This window comes from Pseudopodoces humilis, chromosome 20 (assembly GCF_049639895.1).
Source record: "Pseudopodoces humilis isolate 2021_Gansu_Grassland_sample_001 chromosome 20, ASM4963989v1, whole genome shotgun sequence".
NCBI classification, from domain to species: domain Eukaryota; kingdom Metazoa; phylum Chordata; class Aves; order Passeriformes; family Paridae; genus Pseudopodoces; species Pseudopodoces humilis.
Genome location: NC_142219.1, coordinates 9,956,200 through 9,982,677, shown reverse-complemented (window position 1 = coordinate 9,982,677; position 26,478 = coordinate 9,956,200). Strand labels below are relative to the sequence as shown.

The window sequence follows — 26,478 nt, the reverse complement described above, 5'->3', positions numbered from 1 at the left end:
ATGGAAGGAAACAAAGGACAGGACAGATTCCTTTGTTTTCCCTTTTCTTTTTTTCAACTCAGTAACCTTTTAGTAAAAGGGAAAAGAATTGTCAGCCTGAGATTTCCAACACTCTGTAGCACTTTCAGCCATGCTCTGCACAAAAGGGAACAGCAGGAGAGACCATCCTGCTCTGATTGCTGCATGAAGCTCAAACACAAGCCACAACCACACACTCAGTAATCTACATAGTTTATTTTCTGTTTTAATTGTGTACTTTTAATTTGGTCAAGTTACAGCCAAAGTCCAACTGGGTTTCAGAGCCCCCTCAAGGACCAAACCCTGACATCAGTTTCAATACCAAAACAACAATCGTTACCTTGAATTAACCAGTATTTTCAGGATTGCCAGAATTTAAAAGGGCATATTTTCAGTTAAAAATTCTTGAAAGCAACCTCTAATATTCAGCAGAAAAGATATTTTAGAATTTAAGGGGCAAGAACACTGGCAACACTTGCTGGATGACCTCCAGATGATCACAGGCTGGCAGATGCTGCTTCAGGTAGAATATAAAAATGAATGAAGTGAATGCAGACGTTGTTTGGAGCTGGATCTAATGGCACAAGGGGGCTGCAGAGACTCCATTCTGCTTTTCCACACAAAATTGCTCAGCACAAACCAGCCCAGACATCTCAGAGAGCCTCAGCTCTCCCTGTGTGAGCCCACAGCACTGAGGAAAAGAGAACAAGCAGCAGAATGCTGCAAGCCCATCTCAAGATCAGTGACACAGCTCTTGTCCCTGAGGTTTGGGAGTCAAGCTGGACTTGGAGGTGACTTGAGACAGGGCAAGACTCACCAAGTCAGTGACTGTTGCAGGACTGAGGAGACCAGGAGATAATCAGTTTGTTGTTTGTGTGGGTTTTATCAGAGAGAGTCCTGGCTCGCCCCTGACACCCTCCTGAAACCCAAACACAGAGCTGAAGTGAAATGTAAAACAGTTAATCCATCATCTCTGAAGCCATCCTACTTATCTAAGCTGTATTGCAAAAACTTCATTTTTTATACCACTCTTCTGCTCAACTTTTGAGCTGTTTACTCATCCCTCAACTGCCAGCATTTATCATTCCTGCTTCTCAATTCATTCTTTACCCTCAAACCCTCACTACAATTCCTTTCCTTCCATTTTCAAGACTTGCTACCTTCCCCTGAATATTCTCCCTTAAATACATCCTCCTTATCTCACATTTTCCTTTTCACTCAGCCTGCTACTGTCCCTGCTCCACTTTAAGTGCTCTTATTAAGAACTTCAAAGATCAGTTTCAAAAAGCCAATTCCCAAGCCACAACATACCCAAAAACCAGTCCTGCTTTACTTACAAACACTGTACCACCATCAAATATTGTAGCCCATAATACATTTCCTGTGATTATCCACAGGAAGGCAGGCAAGAATGTTCCAAGCATTTATCTAAATAGAAATAATGATTACTTTTCCCTGGAAACAAGAGCTTACTTCAAAGAAAAGTCTCTCATGCTTTAAAAGGCAACTAGGAAAACTTGGAGTTTTGTGGAGAATCTCTCCAAGCTCCTGTTAAGGCTTCTCTGGTGGTTGAAGCACTTCTGAATGAATTATTTTTTCCCCCCATAATGATAATTTTCCCAGAACTTGCTCCCTTGGAAGTTTGCTGCTCCAGGCCAAGACCTTTCCTTCCTCCTGAGCAGAGCCAAGCAAATGCTAAATGGGCACAAAATCCCGAGGATTTGGCATTTTGGTGGATGCTGGCACCTTTATTCTGCTGTTCCCAGGTGGTTCTGGGACCACAGGTGCCTCGAGTTTGCTGTTCCCACCTGCATTTGCTATCACAGGTCCCTTGAGTCTACAATTTTTAAATGCATCTGCTACTGGCATTGTTCCAGAACAGGAGCCTTGGTGATTTTAATTCCCTAAGTTATTAAAGCCAGTTGTTTCCCAGTTATGAAAACACACACAGCTGCCCAAACTCTGAAGCAAGAGTTTTTAATTTTCTAAAGGGTAGCCCAGCAGAAGGATCTGCAGTTAATTAACACTCCACGAGGTCTCATTGCCTTCAGCAGCCTCTCAGAAATAGAAACAAATCCTGAGGGGCCAGGACACCTTAAACCTAACCAGCCTCCTGGGGACCACCCAGAACACCTCCTTTGTAGTTACATGTCAAATAAAACATATTTATATCTATTTCCAGCTGCAGCACCACCTTCCCTGCCTGCAGTCCTCATGCCAAGGACCTCCCACCACCCAAATTCCAGGGACTGGGATGAAGTTTCCTCATCCCCTCCTGTGGCCAAGGGGGCCATACATGAGCACAAGTGGCCACAGACTTGCCAAGGGTCATGGGAATGTGGCAAAATGTGGAATATGTTAAAGTTGTCACAGGAAAGGATGCTTTTGATGTTTGATAATTATATATTTTCAAGCTTAATCAACAGATAAGAGCTGATAACCAAACTCATGCATTAGGAAAAAAAAAAAAACAACCAAATTACTAGTTGGTAGAATTGCCTTGTTAAGTTTAGAGCTTGACATGTTCCAGTGATCTCAGGCTTAGGGAGAGGTTAACAAATTGGGGAAAATGGATGCCCACTGTTAGTGGACACAAAGAATGCAGAATTTATGGGTCATCTGACAGAACTCCCAAGATAAGGAAGAAATTAATAAACCCCACTCAGCAACTGTGCTGGAATCAGCTCTGACATCTCCCTGTGCACCAGGGCAGAGCTGCCAGGGGGTTCCTCCTGCAGAACCCACACAGGGGACACAGGAGGCAGCTGCTGGTTTCTCCAAGCTTGAAGGTCACCTCTAGGGAAGGATTTTCTCATCTTTCTTTCAGCTAAGGATCAACCTGAGGTGTCCCCCTGTCTCAAACAGGGACACCAGAGCTGTGGCCAAAGGACATGGCCATAAATGTGTTTTGCCTTTAGATCAAGAGAATTTCACGACACTGATGGAGGGCCCAGTAGTTAAAGCACTGGGAAGAAGACCTGAATGTAATTATAACAGTAAGGGCACTATTAATCAGTGTTTCAATTAGCTAAAGATAATCCTTGGCTGCTCTCCCATGTGGCAGCTTGGGATACAGGACAGAGCAACCCCAACCCCCTGGTGCTGCTCAGCCCGTGAGAAAACCCATCAAACCTTGCTCCTCCCACAGCTGTTTTCAGTAAAAGCCTTTAAAACTCCACTCAAAGCTTGTCAAACAGGCTGTAAAAGCAAACTCGAGATGAATTTAATACTGTACCTATTCAGCCCTAAAATACAGGGCCGATCAGCAGCAATAGCACATTATTTGAGGTATATGATTTCCAGCAGATTGGGTTTTTAGCCTGCCAAGATCACTCCAACCATCTGAATCCTGCGAGTTCTCTAAAGGGACAAGGTATCTGAAAACATCTCCTCATTCCCTGTCTTTCCTCTCAGCTCTGAAAAATCACCCTTGCTATCATTTCCCTGCATTTTAATCTGTCCAAATCTGTTTTGTTATTATAACTTTTGATTTTGATGTGACCAGACAGGAGAAGTGGGGAGCCACAGTGGGGCCCCAGAGGCTGCAGGAGAAAGCAGGCGGGCATTTGCAGCTGGGCAGGTTGCCCCCACCTCATTTTCTTTTCTGGCTTTACATTTTCTACAGGCTGATTTTTACCCTCAAATCTCATGCATCGCTCTGCTTTTCTTTTCAGGAAAAACTTCTCAGGCACACAGTGGTCGAGGCCAGAGGTGCTCACCCACTGACCTGCTAAACTGGGGAGCTGGAAATGCAATTTCTGCTACTTTTCTCATTGGATGCAGTTTAATCATAAATGTTTCCAGCTGAAAGGAAATATTCTGACACACAATGTTTGAGACAGCCACGAGAAATATCACAATTTTGTAACAGTGACCCTGTGAGCACCTGCTGGTTTTGGACGTGGGCACACAGGAATGATTTCAACTGAAATATTGGAGAAAGAACCAATTTCAATGAATTCCCTAATACAAATGACGACATCTCATCTGGAACTGGGACTTCAGCTCGGGCAACCTTTGCAGCAGGGTGGAACCTGCTGGGGCTCTGGCTCCTGGAGAGGGGGAGCCCAGCTGAGACACATCACCCCTGCAGCCTCTGGAGCTGTGAGTTGATGCAGGAGCTGTGAGGAGTGGGTGGGCACACAGGAGCCATCCCACAACCCCACCCTGCAGCCTCTGGAATTGTGCCCAAGACTCACTCTGCTTCCCAGGTCAGTTTTTAATGGCTTTGAAACAGCCAAAGTGCCACCTGTGTTAGGATGTTCAGGAGCCTGGAAGGGCCCCGAGGGGATGGAGGGGATGTGTCCTCCTGAGGCTGGACACTCCCTGTCTCTTCCTGCCATTTGTCCCCCATCCCAGTGGCACCTGCACCCCAAGGGCAGCCTGCAAACCCTGGGGCAAGGCTCTTGCACAGATCACCATGTCTGTCTCCAGGCTCCTTGCAATTCGTTTCTCCCAAAATTTTTCCCATGGGGAGCCCACCCTGCAAACTCCTTCCTGGCAAGGAGTTCCCTCTGGAATTTAGAGAGGAGCACGTGCCTGTGCCTGGCTCCTCAGTGCCACGTCCACAGAAATGAGCTCCCTCTAAGACACAGGGGGATGTATTACTCAGAAAGAAACAAAAAATATCCCAAAAGATGGATTTATAGGTTTATGGTTTTGGAGACACTCCCCCTCTTTTCCTCCTGCAGCCTGTGGGGGCTCAGAGCTGAGCTGGGTGGGATCTCCCAGCTCTTCCCTTCCTCAGCTCCATTTCTCCTCCACCCTATTCATCTCTAGTCCCATTTCCAAGCAATACTCCAATAACAACAGGTCTGCATTTGTTTCTTTTTTCCTTCTGTGTCATTTCTCCATCCAGCTTACAATTTTGGCGGCAATTTAACAGCCTTTACAAATTACATTCCTATCTTTTTCACTGTTATTGTTAGAGCAGAAAGTCCCATTTTTCACTGTGATCCTTCAGGTTTCTGCTGTCACTGTATTTAAGACTTTTTTTTTTCTTTTTTTGTCCTTAGCTTTTATTTTCTTATCCCTCAAGGGCAGCCTTGGAAATTCAAAGCTGTTCACTGCCTATCAGCAGATCTGGTATTCTCTTCTGGCAGTTCCACAGTGACTGTCTCCCTTCCTTCCAACCTTCCACCTAAATGACACCTTTTCTCAATAAATTACCCTTTGTCTCTCGGAGCAACGCTTCCATTTGTGACAGTTTGGATGTGTAATAGTTGCATCCCAGTGGATACCTCCAGGACCATCAACTAACAGGCCAATACAAATCCACTGGTGCAGAAAATAAAGAGATTTATGTATTTTGGGCTTTATTTCTCCCCCAGTAGTCGAGCTGTGCTCTGCATTTTCCAAGTTTCGGTTTAAAGGTATGGTTGTTCCTTGCCAAAAAAAAAAAACCCTCTCCAGGATTGGAGGGATGGCAGAACTCACAGAATTTCCTTTTTTGTGACATGACATCCCTTGGGATCCCTGGAAAATGCCTTGGAGCAGCCAAACCCACCCAGCCGTGCCTCCCCACACCGGTGCAGGGCTTCATGGGTTGTTTGTGCTACAGAGGAAACATTGATTTCTGCAAGCATTTCCTAACAATAACAGCAGGGATCGATTTGTGATGCTGTTGCTCACAGTTTTGCTAACGGAGGATAAATGTGTGGAGCAGCAGCTTTGAGGTGTCCCTCAGCTCCCTGTGGGAAAGGAGGGCTCCTGGGGGGACACACTCACACCCAGCAGTGCTGGAGGAGGGATGCAGCAGATAAATCTTGAGAAATTAGGATGCTTCCATCAGATGACAATGGATGCCAAACCCGTGGCTGGCAGCAACCCCATCCTCCCTGGCTCCTGCAAGCTGCCCAACAGCAACAGATTGAACATTTTTATAGAAGTTGTCAAGATCCAGCCCTTGGCTTTAGCAGCCTGGGACTTTCTTCTCGCAGCCCTGCACCTTCTGTCTCCTTTCCAAACACCAGACAAGCCAGACATTATTTTCCAATCCCAGCATCTGGCACAGAGCTCTGGGCAAGCCTCTCAGCCTGTCGCTGGTGAGATAAATGAGCCTGTTTCAGTGGCCGACTTCATAAAAGTATATGAAAAGTAGTTAACAAAAGGGTACTCCACAAAGAGGGGAATGCAAATGCAACCTCCTAGATAACTAATTAACTGAAGGAGGCAGACAAAGGGGAAGCAGCTTCCCATCTGTGGAAAGAGATGTCATTTTCTAGAGGCTCTAATTAGTTGTGCCCCGTCCCGCAGCCATTCAGTTGCGGTGCTCACAGGCTGCTCCTGCTCCGCAGCTCCCTGAGCTCCCCAGGTGAACAGGGAGAGAGCAAAGCTGGGGGAAAAGCTGCTTCACCTTGCTAAAGTCTCCACAAGAGTCGTGTTTTTCAGCAGGGACCCAAGCAGCAAACAAAGCTGGGGTTGTTTTTTGGAGGTGGCCTGCAGAGCTGTCCAGAGCCACCCAGCGCTGGCCACAAGGAGATCACAGAATCACAGAACAACTCAGGCTGGAAAAGACCTCGAAGATCATCGAGTCCAACTATTAATCCAGCACTGCCAGGTCCACCAGTAAACCCAGCTCTTCCATGGAGAGGATTTCTTTCAGCTTGCTGTGGATGCCCCATCCCTGGAAGGTTGGTTCGGACAGGGCTTGAAGGAACTGGTCTAGTCCTAGTCCTGCCCAAGGTGTCCCTGCCCATGGCAGGGCGGGTTGAACTCGATAATCTTTATATTCCCTTCCCACCCAAACCATTGTCTGATTTCCCCGCCTCCTCAAAGCTTTCTAGCCAATTTTGGGCACGAGCATTAGGTTTTGCTACACTCCCAGCTTCGGGCTGTACCCCTGCTTTGGACTAAGGCACAGCTCACATGGATGTGCTCTCCAGGGAATGTGGCAGCTGGAGGGAGCACTCTGGGGTCCATCCCCACTGGGCCACCACCCCCATCTGCCCTTTTCAAGCTGTTCTCTTGCAACATCCAGCTTTTCTTTTGCTCCTCCGCCTGCGAGGGTCCCTTTGCAGCCCCCAGGCTGCACGAGCTCAGCAGGGTGAACGCTGAACAGGGCGTACCACGGGAATTAGTCACCACCGGGACCTCAGTCAAGTGTTTCATTTAATGCCCTTTTCCAAAGACATTTGTACTTGAAAAAACCTGAAGAATTTTGAGCTTGCTGCTAGCAGATGTGACTCAGAGGAGTGGTGGGCACACACCACTGAAGTGAGAAGTGTCTTCTGCAGTGTGGGTGAGGAGGGGAGAGGGGCTGCTGACAAAGTGAGTTTTGCAGGGAAGAACACCCAAATGGCTTCAGTTTGTGCTGCCAACATCTTTGCTACAGCAGGAGTGGCTCAGATCACTGATGGGGAGAGCTCCACCAGTGCTCCCGGGGGCCTGGCCAAGGTCTGATGTGCCCTGGTCCCAACCACCAGAGCAGCTCTGGCATTCAGTGCATGGAGCAAATCCGTGGCCGAAACATGGAGCAGGACATTTCTCTGCTACCAAAGGCCACACTGTCCCTCACGGTGCTGTTCTGCCCCTGTGAATGCCAGGAACTCGCTCAGCAAGAAGCTCATGGGACATTGCCAATCCCCTGGAGCTGGCTTTGCACACAACGTGCCTTTGGCACAGGCATTACCTGTGACTTGCCTGGTGCACAGGCTTGTGCAAGGAGCACCAGGAGCACAGATATGTGGGGGAAGCCCAAGTCCCTGTGCCAGCCATGGCAGGCGGCTGTGGGGACATCGTAGGAGCTGGGAAGCTTACAGGAAAAAAATGAAAATTGAGTTGTCCCTTCTCAACACATCATTTCCTACCTGCATCCGGCACTGGTGTCTCTGGAAATGAACAGACTGGGCATTGCCAGCAGCCAGGAGATGCTGTGCAGAGGGAGGGGGACCAGAAATAAAGTTCATAGGGATACAAGCCTTGAACTTTCTCTGGACTGACTTCTAGTGCATTACTGGAATGGCAGGGATTGGCTGCCAAGTGGAGGCATTTGGAAATCCTCCCAGCTCTTTCCCAAAGTGGATGAGAAGGAGGAGTTGCCTGAGCCCAGCTGGGTTCCTCCAACCCCTGTGAGGCCCCTGAGGGACCGGCTGGGAGAGGGGACCTGTGGGACCCGGATGGTTGGGACAGGAACGGTGACTTTGCACAATGCTGTGCCTCGGTGACTCGTGACACTGCAGCAGCTGGCAGAGGCTCCCTGGAGCTGGCTGCACCCGGGTATTATTAGACCTGATGGTTTTATTTCTGCTCCAGCCAAAGTTCAGCTGCTGCAGTTTGAGCTCTGATTCTGTGACGGGTGCTGGATGCAGCCTGTCCCTCCAGAAACCCTTGGTGCTGACAGTCACCATGTCCCCTGCCATGCATCTTCCTGCAGCTGGGGTATTTCCTAATCCTCCTTTTGTTATCACTAAAAAAAACAAGAAAAGCAATGACCATAAATGATACTAAGCCAGGGCATGCAGGGCACCAGCTCTGCCAGATGATATAACCCTCCTTATTTACATGCCCTAGGGAAATTTCCTCCCCACTTTGCAGAGCTTGAGCTCTCAGAAATCCCTTTGCTGCTCTCCTACCAGGGAGGCTGGGGGGAATGAAATAAGAGCCTGCAGATCATCTGTATCAAGCTGCAGCACATCCCTCTTCTCCTCTGAGGTCAAGCACCATCTCCCCCTGCGACTGGCCTGGGCTCGCAGAGGAGGGGAGCAGGGAAGAAGCAGGGCCAGGAATTGGCAAGGGAAAGCAGCTGGGCAAAGTGGGCATTGCCAGGAGTCCAGAGAGGCAGGGGATCCCTCTGTGCCATCCCAGCATCTGTTGGGATGGGGGGCATTTATCCGAGGCGCTGTGTGGCAGTCCCAGGCAGGCACAGAGCCTGATCCTTGGAGCTGCCCTGAACTTCCCCCAGCGCAGCACTGGGGAGGAGAAATGGAAACACAGAGGGAAAGCCACTTCCATTAACACCATTCCTGCCAGGCCCAGGGAGGCTGGGGCTTTGTCAGATGGTGTTATCACCATGACTTCGCTGTTTCCGAACACTGAAGAGATTCCTCCCAAAAGCGCAACCGCCCCCTCACCCGCTTCCCTTTCAATCCCCAGCTATTTTTATTTCACTCCTTGAGATAAAGGTACACGTGTGGGGGAGGTATTTACACACATACGAGAAAGTATCGATGCACATAAAAATAACCTGATGATTTGAGAAAGACATTTCGCTTCCACAGAGCTCTCTGTTCCCCGTTCCATTATAAACAGAAAATGCTGGAGTTATTGAGGCTTGTGGGAGGTTCAGCATTGCTCTCAGCATGGATGCAGAGAACATTCTCCCTGCTCATGCACAGGGTCTGCAGCTGGGGGAAACAGGCACTGGGTATGTGCTCAAGGGGAAAAGAAAAGTGAGATTTTTGTGTTCTTAAGAAGTTTATGGCTCACTGTGAAGCAGATACAGCAGAGATTAATTAATTCCTACAGAAACCCTCCTATATTCTTATTTAATTCATGACACATTTCCAGATGTGTAAGTGCCTGTCTTCACATTGCCTTCATGTTTGAAATACCTTTTTTTCAAGGGAACAAGGGAGGAGAAAGATAAGCACCCAGTGCCTCCAGCTACGAGCTGATGCTGCCTGCTCTGGGAGCTCAGCTGTGCCCAGGTTTGGGGGCGATGCAGTATCTGCCCATGCCATGGGGTGGGCAGCCCAGGGGCTCACACACCTGCTGCTCCCCCTGCACACCCCATGGGATGCATTTAGCATCCCCTGACCCCCAAATTTGGGATCCCTTGGGCAAGGCCACCCTCTGAGCAGCACCTGGATTGAGGAGGGAGCGAGCTGACACAGCGAGGCGGGCAGGCCCAGCCTGGCTCAGGGAAGCATCTCTGCCACAAGACAGCTCCTGAGCCCTGGGGCCGTGCTCTCAGTGTCCCTACAAGCCACAGCATGCCAGGACATGGCTGCACCGGGGCTGCAGCAGCCTGGGAGCAGAGCTGGGCAGTACAGAACATCCTCTCCTGGCTGTGCTGGCTCTGCTGCCAGCCTTGTTGTGACTCTCTTTTGAACAGGCTGCCACTCGCAGCATCCTCGGAGACAAGCGACAGTCTCGTTGCATCAACAGCGCTCCACCACATGCTATTACTATTATTATCTGGGTTTGTGGGTATAATAGATAGCACCTCTCCAAAATAACCTGGTGTTGGGAGCAATTTGGAGGCAGGATTGGGATATTTGCTGAGCATCCCACGCTGTGATAAGCGAGGCAGCGCTGTGTCCTGGCAGCAGCGTGGCTGTGAGCTGCACACCCCTCAGCTGCGGGAGCTGAGCCGTGGGACTGCTGCCTCCAAATCACTCCGGAATTGCAGGAAGAGATAACAGGAAAAGGCAGCGCTCCGGCAGAGCCTGCCCGGCCAAGGGGGTTTAAAAATACCCAGTCCCGGCCCCCGTGGTTTCTGCTGCTCTGCTGGGAGTCGGGAAGCCCATGCTGGTGATGAGCAGGTGCTCCTTGCAGGCTCAGCCCTTTGAAAAAGCTGCTGGGATCTTGCCCAGGGTCTCTTTTCCCAAAATCTAAGCCAGATCCCAGCTGGGAAGCGCTCTAAAGACACAACCACATGTCCTGGCAGTGACCTCCATTAGGTATTAAGCACAAAACCACCTCACCTCCCGTGGGGAGCATCACCCCGCCTGCTGATGGACCCATCTGTGATGAATCCGTCAACTCTGGAAAGAATTTTAAAAGGAGTGTGTAAAAACAGCTCACCCAGGGACGGGCTGGAGGCGCAGCTGCCCCGGGGGAACGGGGATGGGGCTCGGAGCAGCAGCTTCTGACCCAGCTGTGGCTGCAGGTGCTGCCCATCCCTGCGGCTTCCCACGCCACTGGTGCCCACCAGCTCAGGCAGGGATGGACAGGGATGGATGGGGATGGATGGGGATGGACAGGGATGGACAGGCATGGATGGGGATGGACAGGGATGGATGGGGATGGATGGGGATGGATGGGGATGGATGGGGATGGATGGGGATGGACAGGGATGGACAAGAAAAAGGCTTCCCTGTCATCCCCAGCGCATTCCCCCGAGGGAACACAACCGGGGCTGGGATGTTTGCTGCTATTGCTCACCGTGTCCCCTGAGCCCATCCCCGGGAAGTGGGACCCGTCCGAGGGGACAAACCAGCCCGCACGCCTTGCCAGGGCCGTGACTCACCCAGCTCAAGTAAACAGCCAGGTAAACAGGCTCGTTTTACTTTCCAAACAAAAACAAGGAGCAGCAAAGCCCTTCCTCCTTGAGGAAGGCCGCTGTGTAATCACTGGCATTTGTCCTCGGGTGCTTTCGAGAGGTGCCAGCGCTTTAAAGCCTGGCAGCCGCTAGAGACAAAGTGACATATTTAGCTCAGGAGTGAAAATGCTGCTCGCCTGTGAATGCCAAGGAGCAGGAAAACAAAAAGCACCTGCGAGGGAAATGCCTGCTGCTGGGGAGGCTCCGAAACCTCACCTCGAAGAGGCACAGAGAGCCTGTCCCGAAGGCAGAGCAGCCCTGGGCATGGCTGGAATTAAGATTTATAGCCAAATGTTCCATTCGGGCATTTGAGGGTCTCTGCATCCTGCAGGAGGTGGCTTTCCAAGGAGAAACACAGCTCCAGACATGGCACTGCACTCACACTGCAACCCCTGACACCCGAGGTTTGCCTAATGGCTGCTTTGGTAGAAATGGGTTTGGGCAACCCCTCCAGAAATTCCTGTCCCAAAAGGCACCTTCCCAGGGAGAGGGTGTGGGGGAGCCCTGACCTGACCTGGCTTGGAGTCTCTGGGTGTTAAATGCCGTCAGATGAAGCCACAGGATGCTGTAAGGATCTCACTGTTTGCTTGCTCCTCTTATGTCATTTTAGTAGCAGGTGGTGGAAGTGGGGGGAGGGAAAAAACCTATAAAATGTTTAACATCCCTTTAGCTTCGATTTATCTGAAGAGAATTCAAACAGCACAATTTCCTCCCGCCATCTGGGTGCCACTTTAAAAGACTTTTTCTCATATCACTGCAATTTCAGAAAATCTTGTTGTACATCTATGGAAATGCAAGATGCTTCCTCTAAATTGCACATCAGTGTGAAGCTTTTTAAACCTCAACAGCAGCTATGATATATTTTGACAGCTCCCAGACAGCTCCTGAGAGAATTTCCCTGTTCCAACACCACCCGTGCAGGGGGGCCCAGCTTTGGGAGCTGCAGTCCTACAAGGCAAAGCTCTCTGCTTGGTTTTGTACCAATTTCTGCTTGGATTTGCCTTGTTTTGCTTCAGTACTGGGAAGAAGTTTCCCTTGCAGATCTCGCCTGAACACTTGGAGCTGCAGGCGGTGGCACACGTGTTCATGATGTGTATTTCCCACTCATGCACCTCAAAATAGCTTAGAAACATGTTGAACTGCTCCAAAACCTATCAAAGGTCCTGATAAACATCCTGCAAGTGGGGAGTCTGGAAGAGGAGAAAGGCTTCAGTGATGTCCCTGCTGCTCTCAGCCTTTCCTTGGTGCCCCAAACAACTGCAGGGAGAGCTGCCCTGTGCAGACAGCCCCAAAAATGCAGCTCCACAGGAGAGGGAAGGCATTTTTCTTCAGCACCCCAGCACTCCCAGGGGAGACTCCCAGCCCTCGGCCAGGTGAGAAAGACACCCCAGGCCTCAGCTCTCAGCCTTGGCTTTGCTGAGCTCCCTGAGCCTCAGCCCTACCAGCCAAACTCAAACACTGATTCACAGCCAGAGGAAATGCCCCAGGAATGAATCCAAGGGTTAACACAGGCCAGGGGTGCTTGGTGTCAGTCACTTTAGAGCTTAATAATGACATAAACACAGCAGGAGTGACTCTGGAGTTACTCAGTCAGCCCAGGGGATGAGCTGTGCCTGGCAGAGATGGGCCAGGGGGTGACTGCCCACTCCTCCTGCACGGGGAGAAGCCACAGGGCTCCGAGCTGGGGTGACACCAGGACAGGGGGTCCAAAGAGCCCCAAAGAACCATGGAACTACCACAGCACTGCTCACCCCCACACACCCCCACTGCTGCCTGTGCCCCACAGCTCCAGCCTCAGCAACAGGACGGTCCCAGGATGGAGCAGTCACTCTCTCCCACTGGGACACACTGGGAAGGAACAGACAGGCATTAGAGAACGGTAGAGATTTTGGTCTAGATTCAGAGGGTTTGCTTATTTTTGAAGATATTAGTGATTTTTCCCACGTGGCTCTTGCATGGCAAAGAAGGGTCCCATGAGAAAAGGTGGAGCTGACACTGAGCCAAACCCCTGCCACAGACAAGCAAAGGTTTTGTCATCAAAAACCCCCAGATTTTGGAGGGGTCTGGTAGCTCACCTCAGGCACGGACTAAACTTGGGTTTGGTAAACCCAGGACCAGGTCTAAACCTGGCATATCAAACCTGGATGGATCTAATCCATGATCCTGTCTCATCTGAGAGCAAGAAGCTCTGTCTTCAGCAGTTTCTGCCATGCACAGCTCAGGAAATCAGGGACATTTCCCATGGAGAAATGGGTCGTCCCTGTGGGACCAAAAAGCCCACATCACATCACAAGAGTCTCAGTTTCCCCAACAACATCTTGAAACCAGGATGCATCTTTCAGGTTTGCCCCAGTGCCATCAGAAACCAGCTCTGGGGACTCAGGTGGATGCTGTTTCTGTGGTGTTCCTCCCAAATCTGCCTCCAGCAAGGATGGAGCCCCTTGCAGCTCGCTGGAAGGAGTTGAAATGCAGAGCACGCCTTCCCAACGTTCACCCTGATTTTCAGAAATTGCATTAAATCACTATTGCTGCAAATTGCCCTCTTTTTTTGGCTCCAGCTTGATGTAAAAAGGAAAACAAATGGAGTTTTAAAATGCAGCTAATCAAGGAGTTAAAGAGAGGTTAATCCTAATGGATTAATCAACTCGCAGGAGGATGGGAAGGAGGCTCGGGTGAGAAGGAGCAGAGAAGCAGCCAAGCCTGGTTCCTCCTCCCAGGAAAGGTTCAGGGAGAATGTGGACACAGTGGTGATATTCCTTCTTCCACCTGGCTGCACCCAGCATGGGACCACAGAGGAATAACGTGTCCTGCATTTAGGACATGTCTTCCCCCAGAAAACAGAGCCCTCGGTGCATCTGAGGAAAAGGGTGAGGAGTGTTTGACATCACCTACAGAAACCAAGAGGTGACAAAACCCAGGATGTGGAGAGACCCTGACTGGTGTTAACCCCACTGCAGAGCTTTGGATGGGATTGGGAAAGGGGTTTTGAGCAGAGCAGAGCTGTCCCAAGGCTTTCCACCACTGCTGCACACACCAGGGCTGCCCTGAGCCCCTGCAGGGTCCAGCCCGTGGCTCCTGCCACCAAATCCAAACACCCTCCTGCACAAACCATCAGCATCTGCCTCCCAGCACAGCCAGGCATCCTCCACGGAACAAAGCCTCTTTCTTGGCAGCTAATTGGGTTTAGGCATAGGAAGGGCTCGAACATCATTAGTGACAGTGAAAGCAAGGAGGTTTAAAGAAGGTTATTAATGATATACACGCTGTATACAACAGCATAATCGCCAAAAAAATATTAGACCCATTAAGTATCATTATCAAGGCCTGGAGCTAATCATTTAAGCTTAATGAAACCAATACATTTCTCCAGCACTGGCAGCAGTGCTCATCCCTTGGGGGGAGGTGGCAGCCAGGGAAGGCTCGAGCTGTGCTGTCCCTGCAGCCTCACTGCTGCACCAGTGCCCTGCTGGCTCGGGGCTCTGTGTTCCCCAGAGCTGAAACCCCTTTCAGCAGCACTTCACTCTCTCCAGCATCAACCTTTTGCTTTGGCAGCTCCAAGACCTTCTGGTCAATGACCACAGAATGGTTTGGACGGGAAAGGGCCTGCTCATTCCATGGGCAGAACACCTTCCACCAGGCTTCAGAGCCATCCAGCCCGACCCTGGCAGGGCACTCATCCCACTGCCTCCACCCACAGCTCCCTCCTCTCCCTTGTTTTGAGCAGCTCTTTGGAGACCGAGGAGAAACGATTCGGAGCCAAGGCGGCTGCGATGATCTCACTGCTAATTATGCAGAGTAGTCATTTTGCTGTGGCTGTGGTGATGAAGTGATATGAGAGGAGCAAAACCCCACAGCCACTTTGTGCATCTCAAATGAAACAGAAATAAAACCCCGAGTGAGCAAACCCAACGCCTTGACCTCTGTGAGCCGCTGTGGGTGCTGTGCTACCCCCAAACCCACTGCAATTAGGGACAGGCAGCTCAGGCTGGCACACAATTCAAAATGCCATCAGCTCCACTTTCCTCTTTGTCCATGTCTGTTTTCCACCCTGGCCCCAGCAGCAGATCATTGCTGCAGCAGGACTCACCATCATTTTAAAGGGGAGCTGGGGATTAGCACCATCCTTATTAAAACCACTCACTCACACCTCATTTTACCTTCCCACTGGAGATGATTTAGCTTGATTTATTCTAATTAGTTGTAATTTATTGTTTTAATGAGCTCTTCTGCAGGCTTTTTGTGCTTCATAACCACCCTCCTTGGCTGCTACAATGCATTTCAAGGAGGTCTTTTAATAAGGAGAGGTTTCCAAGGTTGCCTCGGATAGGGAGGTTTTTGTTGGAGTATGAAAGAATCAAAATTAGGCAGAAATTTTCCTTTCCTCCAGGATGGGTTTGCTTGGAAGCATCTGGCTGGGAGCAGGAGGCTGCACTTCAGCACTTCACCCAAACGGCAGGAGAGCCCTTAATTATCAACAGCGTTTGCAACTGGGTTTAAAGACTGACAAAAGAAAACAAATAGGAGAAAACTCTCCTTCATGCAGCTGCAGCTTTCGAGCAGGGAATTTGGGCCTGGAAGGTGCTGCTGCCCAGGGACAGCTGCAATTCCACAGATAGGTCAGGGATGCTGCACACCAGGGTCACCCACACTGCCCACCCAGGAGGGTTTGTGCTGCTGGGGGGGATCACAGGGCCTCAGAGCCCACCCAGTCCCCTCCTGGTGGGGGACACAAGCAGAAGCACCCAGAACACGATGCCATCATCCGCTTTACCCACAGAGATCTCCTCCCCTTCCCTCTGCTGGGATGGGTGAAGCTGCAGGAACTTCTTGGTCTGCTCCCAGGGGTGGCTGGGTCATTTCATGGCCATTTTGGAAGGGAGAGAAAAGCCCTCTGGTCAGCCAGGTGGGTTATTTCTGTGACATTGGGTTCTTCCATTAGAAAAAGAGGGAAGCTTTTGCTTCTCTGTCCCCACGGCCATCAGGTGGGAAAGTGTTCCCTTTGGAGACATCCAAAATAAAGCAGATGAGATTCACTTTGCAAGGATGACAAAAACTTCATGAAAGCAACCTCCAAAGGAAGAGAAACTCCCAGAGAGAAACGTGAAAACCCCCAAATGGCTTCAGCTAAAGCAGAGAAACACCTGGGTGGTTACAGGATATTTTCTCAGGGAAAAGGGACTGGCTTGTACTGAAGCAGCTGAGATTTGTGTGAGAAATAGTGAGAAATCCCTGGGGAGCCAGGGATGCTCTGGAGGGTTCTGGGAAGGAAAACCACCTAGAAATGTTACACCAAATCCCCTGTGCAAACCCAGCTGGAGTCACTGCAGGAATGGGAACAGCTGCCAAGAGAGAGCCTGGAGAGCTGCACGTTTCCTGGGGGGGCCAGGGGAGCTCTGCAGCCCCAGGGACTGAGGAGGAGGATGCTGGAGGAAGTCAGGCTGAGCTCCTGCATGTGCAGGAGGCTCCCAGGGGGGCTGGAAAGCACAAACAACCCCATGAAACAACAAAGGGGCCTCTGTGGGCACCCCAGGCATGATCCAATAGTGGGATCCAACAGGGAGCAACCAGAGACATCAAGGGCATCCCTGCAGGGTGAGAAAGGGTGTCCCAGTCCATGGGCACATGAGTGGTGCTCCCCAGAGCAGGGATGGACACAGCTCTGGGAGCTGCTGTGACAGCCACCACCTGCTCTGCCACAGGGGCTGGGCACTTGGAAAATTAGATAGATGAACCCCGTTCTTCTAGGAGAAGAGACCAGGTCCCTGGAGGTGCCTGGTGGATCTGGACAGCTCTGGAGCTTCTTGTGGATTATTTACCCAGCTCCACATGCTGCCAACCAAAATAAATCAATTCAGCTTTTGCTTCCATTTTAGGAAAATAAATCCTCTGGGACAGGCTGGGAGCTGGTGCCCTGCTGGGAGCCGCATGCTCCCCATCCCAGCCCCGGTGGGATGTGAATGGGACTCGGAACCCCTTGGTCCCGCTACCCCATGTCCCTGCTTTGCAGGGAGCAGGAGGTGCTCCACAGCTTCCTGGGCAGCTTGGGACAGACAGCAGGACACAGCCAGGAGCTTTACTGAGCCTCCTGCCACTGAGCTGCCTGGAGAGCTGTCCCACGGCTTGGGTGACCTTATCCTTATCTCCCCACGTCCTTCAGCCCCTCACAGCAGCCAGTTGGAGCAGCAGGTCCTCCAAGGCCAGTTTCCCATGATGTAGCCCCTTATCTCATCCTGCCCATCAGCCCATTCCTGCTCTGTGTTGGCTGCACAGGGAATCACCCTCTTGTGCTGCAGGAGGGATCACCAGTTGTTTTTTTCCCAAAACAAAAATGCTGCATGGATCAACCACATTTCTCTGCAGCTGCCCAGGAGAGCTTTGCTGGGACTCAGAGGTGAGTTTGCGAGCTCATGGTCCTGAGATGCATCAGGAACTGCTGGATTTCCACCTCAGCCCCAGAATCCCTCTGCTGGAACAGGCACACTCCCTTCTCTTGCCCCATCAGTGCCAATTACAAATTGACTAGCATCCAGCTACTTAATCCCACCAGCTCTCTCAGATGTGGTTGTGTATTTGATCAGAACTGGCTTCTTAGAGAGAGAGAGGAAAAAACTCTTCCAAGCACCTGAGTCCTCCTCATCCAGGATGTTGCGTAGGCAGCATCAGTGTTGCTCCAAGAGCAGTATGTGAAAGGCCAGATTAGGAGGGTTCCTCTGTCTCTTTCAGCAGTGAAAATCATTTGGTCTTGCATGATGTGGATATTGGCAAGTCTAATGCTGCTCCAGGAGAAGAAAAGGGAGCACTGTCCTCCTGGAATGATCGGGACAGGGCTGGCAGAGGAGTGCTGCAGTGGCTGGGGTGCCCTGTGCAGTGTGAATTGCTGATAAAACACAATCCTGCCCTTTTTCCCTTGTGTGAGAGAGGTCCCAAAATGCACAGCCAGGATCTCAGTCCCTCCTGGGCTCCCTCAGTCAGCCCCAGGGTCAGACCCACAGGATGCCCACCGCTCCCCACCGGAGGATGCTGCCCTCAGTCCCAGCCTTCACCAGCTCTGTCCCTTAGAGCTGGTATTAACCATAACATGTTCTGACAGCACCTGGCTGTGACTGCTCCAAACCCTGTGCTGTCACTGCAGGGTGCCCACTGCTCTGTGTTCTGGGCTGGAGGCTCCAAAGCACCACCTCACACACGAGGGAGGGTGAGCAAACTGCTCCCAGTCCCCACCAGCCCCAGCTCTGCTCACCCTGGAACCCCAGAAATGCACAGACCCCAGCCCCTCTCCTCACACACGGGGGAGAGGCTGGTGCAGAAGTGCCCCAGTGTTTCCAAACTGATTTTTGTGCTTGCAGAATCACCAGTTGGGATTACTTGTTTAAAACCTCCTTTGCAGGGATAATCAGATCATACTTGAAAAGAGCCTCTGGATCTCCAGTTACAATTAATTCATTAGGATGTGATGAATCCAGACCATCCAAGAGCTTGGGAAGCTGCTGTCTGCACAGGTCCAAGCACGCTGCCCATGGAAGAGGTCCTTAGTGCTAATTGCCAATGCCAACCCCAGCCATTAGAAAATTATTGCTAATGCACCTTACAACAGCTTTTATAAGACACTATTAAGGAATTCATCAGAAAGCAGAACCAAATAAAGCAAAAAGCTATTAAAGAAAAACAAAACTCACCCCAAACTGCTGGATCAGCAGGAACAAGAGCTGCAGCTGTTGTGCCAGCGCAGCAGCCCCACAGCTCAGCCTGGAGCTCCCTTTGTCCCAGCTCTGGTGTTGCACCAGCCTGGGGCCCTCCCCAAATAGCCCAGGATGGGAGAGTGGCTCAGCAGCGGCTCATTCCCCCCTGGCAGCTCCCTTTGGAGTCACAGCTGGTCCCCTGCACCTGCAGCCCTGCTCGGGGAACCATCCTGTGCCAGATGTGGGTGCAAGGCCAGGGGTCCACTGGGGGACATCCAGCCGGGGTGCTGGGCCTGAGCGTGTCCCCAGGAGCCCCTGGGGTCCTCCTGTGAAAGGGGAAAAAACTGAGGCTGGGCCTGGGGACATTTTTTCCAAAAGTCTGATCGAAATAACTCTTTGAAGGGGTGAGGAAGAGGAAGGACAATTTGTGCTGGAGAGGTGTCACCCACAGGGCCTGACGGCTCCAAGTGGCACAAGGACACAGGGCTGGAGCTGTGACTCGTGACTTTTTGGCGTTCCATGCCGGTGCCGGTATCGCATTTCGAGGATTATATTTTATTCATAAAAATCGCTGTGCTCACAGCCGTGCCTGGCAGAACCGGAGTGGCTGAGCTCGGGGCTGCACCATCGGGGGGGTCCCAGCTCTGGGACAACTGCTGGAAGTTAAATATGATCCACAAAACTGGGTGAGGGTGCCCAGGTTCCCCTCCATGACCTGGAATGTGGGTGCCTTCGTGGCAGGCGGGTGCTGGGCCAGGGCTTACAGCACGTGGTGGGTGTTGTTGGTAACCACATCCCAAATGGGCCAGAGTGGGACACGTGGAGCTGTATTTTTAACTCTGAGGTGCTGGTGACATGGAAAACTGGGTGCCTGGCCCAGGTGCTTCACAGATCGATGGAAAATTTCCTACCAGCCCATGGAGAGCTCGGCTTTGCTAGCCCCAGGCGCTGCAGTGGGATACCAGCAGTGCTTTGCCCCTGGGAATGCCTTCAAGGCCATTCCTTGAAGGCATTCCCATCAACTCAAACCCAGCCAAAACCTTTTGCCATTCCACTGGGAAGAGTTTCCCTGTGGAGCTGGCATGGAGAGATGGAAATGGGGATGGGACAAACCAAACTTTCCCAGCTCACAGCCTGGTTTAGCATCCCCAAGCAGGAATTCCAAGCCCCTGAGGGGCTAAGGACGGGATGAGCCCACGGTCCTTGCCAGGCTCCATGCCTCCCCAGCACAGTGGTAGCTGGGATTTGGAATTCCCCCATCAGTGCAGGCACCCCCACACATCCCTCTTGTCCTTGGCTTCATGGGGATGACCTGTGCCAAGCTGGGAGGTGACACATGGTGACATTCCCCTCCTCCCCACCACCCTCCCGCAGCCTTCCGCCCACCCCACCGGCTGAGCCGAGACAAGCGGAGGCTAAGAACATCAACTGGGTTTTATTCCTCAGGTCTGACAAGTAAAAGCACAAATTCTCTTTGGAAATAAGGAAAAAAAAAAACAAACAAAAAGCACCACCAAAACCCCAAACCAACGTTCAAAGCACGCAGACCGTTTTTCAGGATGGAGGCCACGCCATCAAGCTCCGCGCGCCGGACGCGTGTCCTTCGCAGAGATGTAGTTTAAAAAAAAAACCACAAAAACAACTCATGGAGGAGGAAAAGACACAGATCTACAGGTTTCCGTGTCAATTTTAAAGAAACAAAACAGGCCCCTTTTTGCTACTGTTATAAATATCCCATCCGAGCGACTCGGAACAAACAATAACCATAAGGAGGAACATCCTTTCTGCTTGGCCCCGTGGGCACTAAATCTCTACGGGCAGCTCAGGCCGCTGGGAGCCCTCAGGGACGGTGGCCTGGCACCCGGTGTGTGCCCCGGCTCCCGCTGGGGTGGCGGGTGCTGCCATCCCTGCGAGCGGCACCCGTCACCCGTGCCGGAGGCTGTCAGGACGCCGCGCCGCAGGGACCGGGGAGCAGGGGAAGGGGACAAGGGACGGGGGTGCCGGGGCGCGGGAGGGCCGCGGTGGCTGCTCAGGTGCAGGTGGCCTCCTGGCTCTCGACGGGGATCTCGCTGCTGCCGCCGCTGCCCTCGCCGTACTGCTGGTAGGGGGGGATCTGGGGCGCCTCGATGATCAGCAGCCCCTCCGGGGACAAGGAGGCGAACACCGTGATGGGATCCACCTCGTAGGGCAGCCTGCAGGGGGGCAGGAAAGATGGGTTAGGATGCCGCATCCCCGGTGGATCCTGAGCCTTGGACACCCAGCACGTGGGGAAAGCAGCGCTGCCGAGGCAGCAGCCCCGGCAAAGCCTCTGGTATTACTGGAGCGCCCGGGAATGTGCGGGGGATATTTAGAGCGGGCTCCTGGCCGGCCTGGCCCCGTGGGAGCTCTGTTTAATCTCCCCGGCAGATGTGTTTGACGGGATGTCAGCGCCGCTGCTGCGGAGCGCGAGTAAATCCCGGCCGTGCCGCAGCCCAGGGCAGCCGCCAGCCTTGCCCGTAAAAGGAGCCCGAGCGCGGTGCTCGCCCCAGCTTTCCCGTGGGAGTTCGGGATGCACAGGGCTCCTTCGGGGCAGAGAAGCGAAGCTGAGCCGCTGCCAGCCGAGGAAACCCTTCCCATGCCCTGGGCTTTGATGCTTTTCCCTGTTAACCGTGCGAGCCCCGCGGGTGGGATCTGCCCCCCACATCGGTCGGGGCTCGCCGGCCTCTGGGCTCGCCTTTGCGGTTGTTGTTGCCAAAGCGAGGCACGGGTGAGTCAGGGCGATAGCGATCTCACTGACATCACCGAGATGCGGGGACACGCAGGGATGCGCTCCGGGGTCGGTGCCAGCAGTGCCCGGCTGCTCCCCGGGGCCGCCTCCTCCCCGCGCCCCTCCTGCCCCCCGCGCCCCCAAACACAGCCCCGGGCGGGCAGGAGACTGACGGAGCGCCTCAAAAAAGGCCTCCTCCTCCTTTCCTTCCCTTGAGAAATCACTCTGCGGCCCGGCTCAGCCAGGCTGCAGAAGGGCAGATTTTGGGGTGGAAAACAATCCCTGCGTGTGAGAGCTGGGGCGCGGGGACTGGCAAAGCTCGGCCGGGCCGACCGGCACCTACTGGATTTTCTTGGTGAAGTTCTTGGAGACGATCCCTCCTTCCACCTGCTGCTCCTCGTGTTTGCCTGCAGGGAAAGCAAACGCCCCACATCAGCACTTTACCAGGAGATTATTTTTTCTCCAACAAACAACAACTAAACCCAACAGGAAAGTTTTCCGAGCAGCTGTTTGCCTGCCCCACTGCAAACTCTTCCTCTGGGGTGGGCTCAGGAAGCCGTTGCATGTGGGGAAGGAGATGCTAGACACAGCACAGCCACATTTCCAGTGAAAAACTGGGGTCTCACAGGCTGTCAAGAGCTGTGGCTTAAGAAAATAAACAAATAATAAAACCTTTGTAGGTGGCAGCATCTCCCTTGGCCCCACTCCCCAGGATGGGCTCCTTTCCACCACTCTGTGAGGCTGCGGGTCCCTGTACCTGGAGTATCAGCCAGAGGTTGCCTGGAGCTCCGTGGCCCGTGGCTTTCCCCCTGTGCTGCAGAGAGCTCCAGATAAACACCCAGAGCCTTCCCTGGTGATCCAAGCCCAGAGGACCCAGGGAAAATGGGGAATGTCAGTGCCAGGCTGATGGGACACTGAGAGCAGTCGCGGGCACCCCAAAAGTGCTGGACCCCACACCCACTGTTCCCTCCATTAATTGACTTTTCGGGGACCTGTTTCGAGCCGACTCAGAGCCGGGCTGGGCTGGGGGCTGTGAGCAGCTGCTCCCTTCTTCCCAGCCTCTCCCTCGGCCCCTTTAAAGGGAATCTCCCTCCGTGCCGACCTCACCCTGGCTATAATTAACCGAGCAGAGCTGGGGCCCCTCTTGGCCGCTCGCTGCAGGGTGCCGCCAGCCAGGGCAGAAAGCAGGGACATTTACCCCAAAGGACACGTGTCCTTTCTCCTTTTGGCAGCAAACCACCGCGGCTTGCGAGCCAGATCCCCCCGTGACACCCGAACTGCCTCTGGAGATGCCCCAAAGCCCTGCTGCAGCCCTCCCTCGCTCCCAAGCACGGGGCTGCTGCCGCCGCTTTAAAATAAAGGCGGTTTTGGCATTTTGCAGCAGTTCCTTGAGCTGGCAGCGTCGCCTCCCCGGTGCCTTGGCTCTCACCTGACACCTCGACGTAGCCATCCTTGGTTTTGACCGTCAGCTCCTCGGGTTTGAAGCTGTGCACGTTGACACACACCTTCCAGGGTTCGCGGGGGAAGGGCGCGGGGCTGCGGCTCTCGGGGTACCCCCCGAAGTGGGCGCCGTAGGCGGGGGCCATGGGCGGGCTGCGGCCGAGGCCGGCGCGCAGGGGGCCCGGCCAGGTGGTGGTGAGCCGGGGCCGAGCCCAGTCGGGCCAGTCCGCCGTCAGGTCCCCGGGGAAGGGCGACAAGCCGAAGTCATCGTCCAGCAGGCGCGAGGTCAGGCCGGGCTCCCGGAAAGGGTCGCGGAGGCTGCGCCGGCCGGGATAATGGCAGGAGAAGGGCATCTGGCTATCGGCCATGGCTGCCTGCCGAGGGGTCTGAGCGTGTCCCCGGGGCTCTCCGACGGAGCCTCAGCCTCTGTGTGGCTGCTCCTGGCTGCAAACTTCCCCCGGGAGCCTGTCCCGGAGGAGACGCATCCACCCCGGGTGGGACGTGGGTGCGCGGGGACGGCCCCTCCTTCCCGGCACCAGGTGAAGGACGATGAGAAAATCAATTCTGGCTGAATCACCGGGAGCTGGAGCAGCGCAGGAAGGACGGAGGGAGCTCTCTGGCCGCGAGAAAACGCTTCCTGTCTGGCTGTGATCCCAGGACTGGGGAGAGGAAAATAAAACTTCTTGTCAGGAGAGAGAAAAAAAAAATAATAAAACCCAAATATCCTGAGATTAAAAAGCTTCTCTCTCACTTCTCACTCCCCAGCACTTTATGTGCAACTTTCTCTGCTGCTCCTGGGTGAGAGCTGCAATAAATGCCTGAGCCTGGAGCCCAGAAACTTCTCTAACCTTCCAGCCGCTGGGCGAGTACTATTTATATGGATTTCGGAGGAGGGGGGTGTGTGTTTTGCAAGTCCTGCCCTGTCAGCCGAGTATTTTGGAGAGGATGAAACAGCCGTGGAGAATTTGGGCAGTGGCAGCTGACCTCTCCCGCTGGCCCGAGGATCCCGGCTGCCACGGGGCCACGGCGCTTCGGCAGCTGCCCCAGCCCCTGCCGCCCCCTCCTGCTGCTCTGCCCGCCCAAAATAGCCCCCAAGCTCACTCAGGGCTGGCTGCTTTCACCCCGGTGTCACCTGTTAAAAATACCGCGGTGGGGCTGAGCGAGCTGCTCCCATCACTGTAAAGCCACGTGTCCCCGCGCCAGCGGGTCCCAGTGTACCGGGAAATGGTCACTGCAGGACCCCCAGAGCACTGGGACCCCAGCGGGGTGTTTGGGGTGGTGGGGCAGGGGGGCAGGATGAGCCTCTCCGGCACTGCTTCTCTGGCCATCCTCACCAGCTGGGCCCGGAGAAACATCCCCTAACCCTGCAGGAGGGACCCCGGGCAGCCGGCAGGGCGCTCACGGCGCTGCTCAGCACCTGCCTCCTCCTCCTCCTTCTCCTCGCCCCACCGCATGCCCCGGCCCTGCCGCAATCGCGGTGCGGGCAGGGCGAGGCGCTAATCACAGCCGCGGCCGGGAGAATAATTACAGGGAGCGGGCTGCGCGCTGGGGAAGGGGCGCGGCAGCAGCACTGACCGGAGGGGGAGCTCCCAGCCAGCATCCAGCCGGACACACGGCCCCCAGCCGGGACACACGGCCCCCAGCCGGACACACGGCCCCCAGCCGGGACACACGGCCCCCAGCCGGACACACGGCCCCCAGCCGGGACACACGGCCGGGCCAGGACACACGGCCCCCAGCCGGGACACACGGCCCCCAGCCGGGACACACGGCCCCCGGCCGGGACACACTGCCCCCAGCCGGGACACACGGCCGGGCCGGGACACACGGCCCCCAGCCGGACACACGGCCCCCAGCCGGGACACACGGCCCCCAGCCGGGACACACGGCCCCCAGCCGGACACACGGCCCCCAGCCGGGACACACGGCCCCCAGCCGGGACACACGGCCCCCAGCCGGGACACACGGCCGGGCCAGGACACACGGCCCCCAGCCGGACACACGGCCCCCAGCCGGGACACACGGCCGGGCCGGGACACACGGCCCCCAGCCGGACACACGGCCCCCAGCCGGACACACGGCCCCCAGCCCGGCCACGGGCGGGGGTACGGCTGGCAGCGACCGGGTCCCCGTGGAGGTGATCCAGGCACGGCTCCGGTGGGCTGGAGGATGGGATGTGATCAGTGAGGGTCACGTTGGCTGCGGAACCACTTCCTCATGCCGCATCCTGGCTCTGCATCATGCTCCTTCTCTCCAGCATCTGCAATTTTTCTAATGGACTCTATGGAAGTAATTGCAGCAGGAATGCTTTCATGCAGCACGGGCCGCGCAGGGATGCAGCCGCTGGTCACTCCATGGCATTAATCACCGCAGCATCGCTGGGGGCAGGGAGCTGCCTGTCCATGGCAAGGGCAGGGCTGCCCGCCGTGCGTGGAGACAAAGGTCCCAAGGGATACCTGGAGGTGCCTGGGAGGTCCCAGGTGCCAGCTGAGTACTCCTGGTGCAGGGAGGCAGCTGCGGGTGGAGGGACTGAGCATCCCCCTCCATTTCCTTGTCCTGCCCGGCTGCCTCTGCCTGGCTGGGAGCTCCTGGTGCCCGTGGGTGACAGTGCGGGGACAGTCCTGGGGGTCACTGCCACACACAGCCTAGGCTGGGCACACGTCAGCTTGGCTGGGGAGCAGGATCTGCACCCCCTTGGGCAAATACCAGCGCACGGGGTGAGAGGGACAAGCCCCGAGGTGGTTTCAGGCAGTCCTACGATCCTGCCGTGTTTCCAGGAGCCTCATAACATCCCCCATCCCACGTTTCCCACATAGCTCCAGGCCATCCTCCCTCCCCGGCCAGGAATTCTTTCTGTCGCCTTCTTCATCCCGATTAGTCACGCGTCCCCTCCTCCCGCCTGCTCTCACCCTCTCTGGGCCATCCCAATTTAGCTCCTGTTGTCATTCCAATCCTCCCGGCTGCCTCCCACCGCCGAGCCACCCCACGACATCAGCTCTGGGAAACAAAAAGTGCCCTTGCAGCCCCCTTTCTCCCCCGAGTGACCTGGGGATGCTGCCCCGTGTCCCCACGATCCATCTGTGCCACGTCCAGACCTTCCCTGGGCTCCCATCTGAGCCCTGTTGAGGAGCTTGGGGACGTGGCCCAGTGCTGCTGCTCACCTGGGGGCTGGAGAGTCCCCAGTGTCCCCATCTCCTGCTGAGGAGGTGACCATGGCAGGGCCCTGTGGCATGGGAGCTCTGTGCGGGGCTTGGAGCAAGGGCTGTGCAGGAAGGGAAGGGCACAGCCCCGAGGAGAGCCCTGGGGAGCCCAGTGTGACCTCCAGGGAGAGA

At 54.2% G+C, this 26,478-nt stretch overlaps 1 protein-coding gene and 2 long non-coding RNA genes across 4 annotated transcripts; 1 reads left to right on the top strand and 2 right to left on the bottom strand.

Moving 5' to 3' along the window:
- Positions 1-379: 379 nt before the first annotated feature.
- LOC148182767 (uncharacterized) lies at positions 380-1,612 on the bottom strand. Its single transcript, XR_015774199.1, has 3 exons — positions 1,492-1,612; positions 836-937; positions 380-709 (listed from the first exon to the last, which is right to left on the bottom strand). It is a non-coding gene; the product is annotated as an uncharacterized LOC148182767 (long non-coding RNA).
- A 1,617-nt stretch (positions 1,613-3,229) lies between these two features.
- Positions 3,230-6,485, top strand: LOC148182766 (uncharacterized). Its single transcript, XR_015774227.1, has 2 exons — positions 3,230-3,391; positions 3,693-6,485. It is a non-coding gene; the product is annotated as an uncharacterized LOC148182766 (long non-coding RNA).
- Positions 6,486-20,376: 13,891 nt separating this feature from the next.
- Positions 20,377-24,006, bottom strand: HSPB8 (heat shock protein family B (small) member 8). Of its 2 annotated transcripts, XM_005524414.3 has the most exons (4): positions 23,898-24,006; positions 23,136-23,805; positions 22,050-22,113; positions 20,377-21,152 (listed from the first exon to the last, which is right to left on the bottom strand). In XM_005524414.3, exons 2-4 carry the CDS (start codon positions 23,512-23,514, stop codon positions 20,990-20,992), a joined length of 606 nt encoding a protein of 201 aa, XP_005524471.1. In that variant the 5' UTR covers positions 23,515-23,805; positions 23,898-24,006; the 3' UTR covers positions 20,377-20,989. The 2 variants fall into 2 exon arrangements, with proteins under 2 accessions (XP_005524471.1, XP_087921343.1); XM_088065217.1 differs by having other exon boundaries at positions 23,136-23,985.
- Positions 24,007-26,478: the final 2,472 nt, after the last annotated feature.

Bases quoted from the DNA above. Each gene is read 5' to 3' on its own strand.
- HSPB8 (XM_005524414.3), bottom strand. From the start codon at position 23,514: ATGGCCGATAGCCAGATGCCCTTCTCCTGCCATTATCCCGGCCGGCGC. The intron at 22,114-23,135 runs GTGAGAGCCAAG...CTTTCCCTGCAG, and splicing joins TGGCTACGTCGAGGTGTCAG to GCAAACACGAGGAGCAGCAG. The intron at 21,153-22,049 runs GTAGGTGCCGGT...GCCCCCCTGCAG, and splicing joins AACTTCACCAAGAAAATCCA to GCTGCCCTACGAGGTGGATC.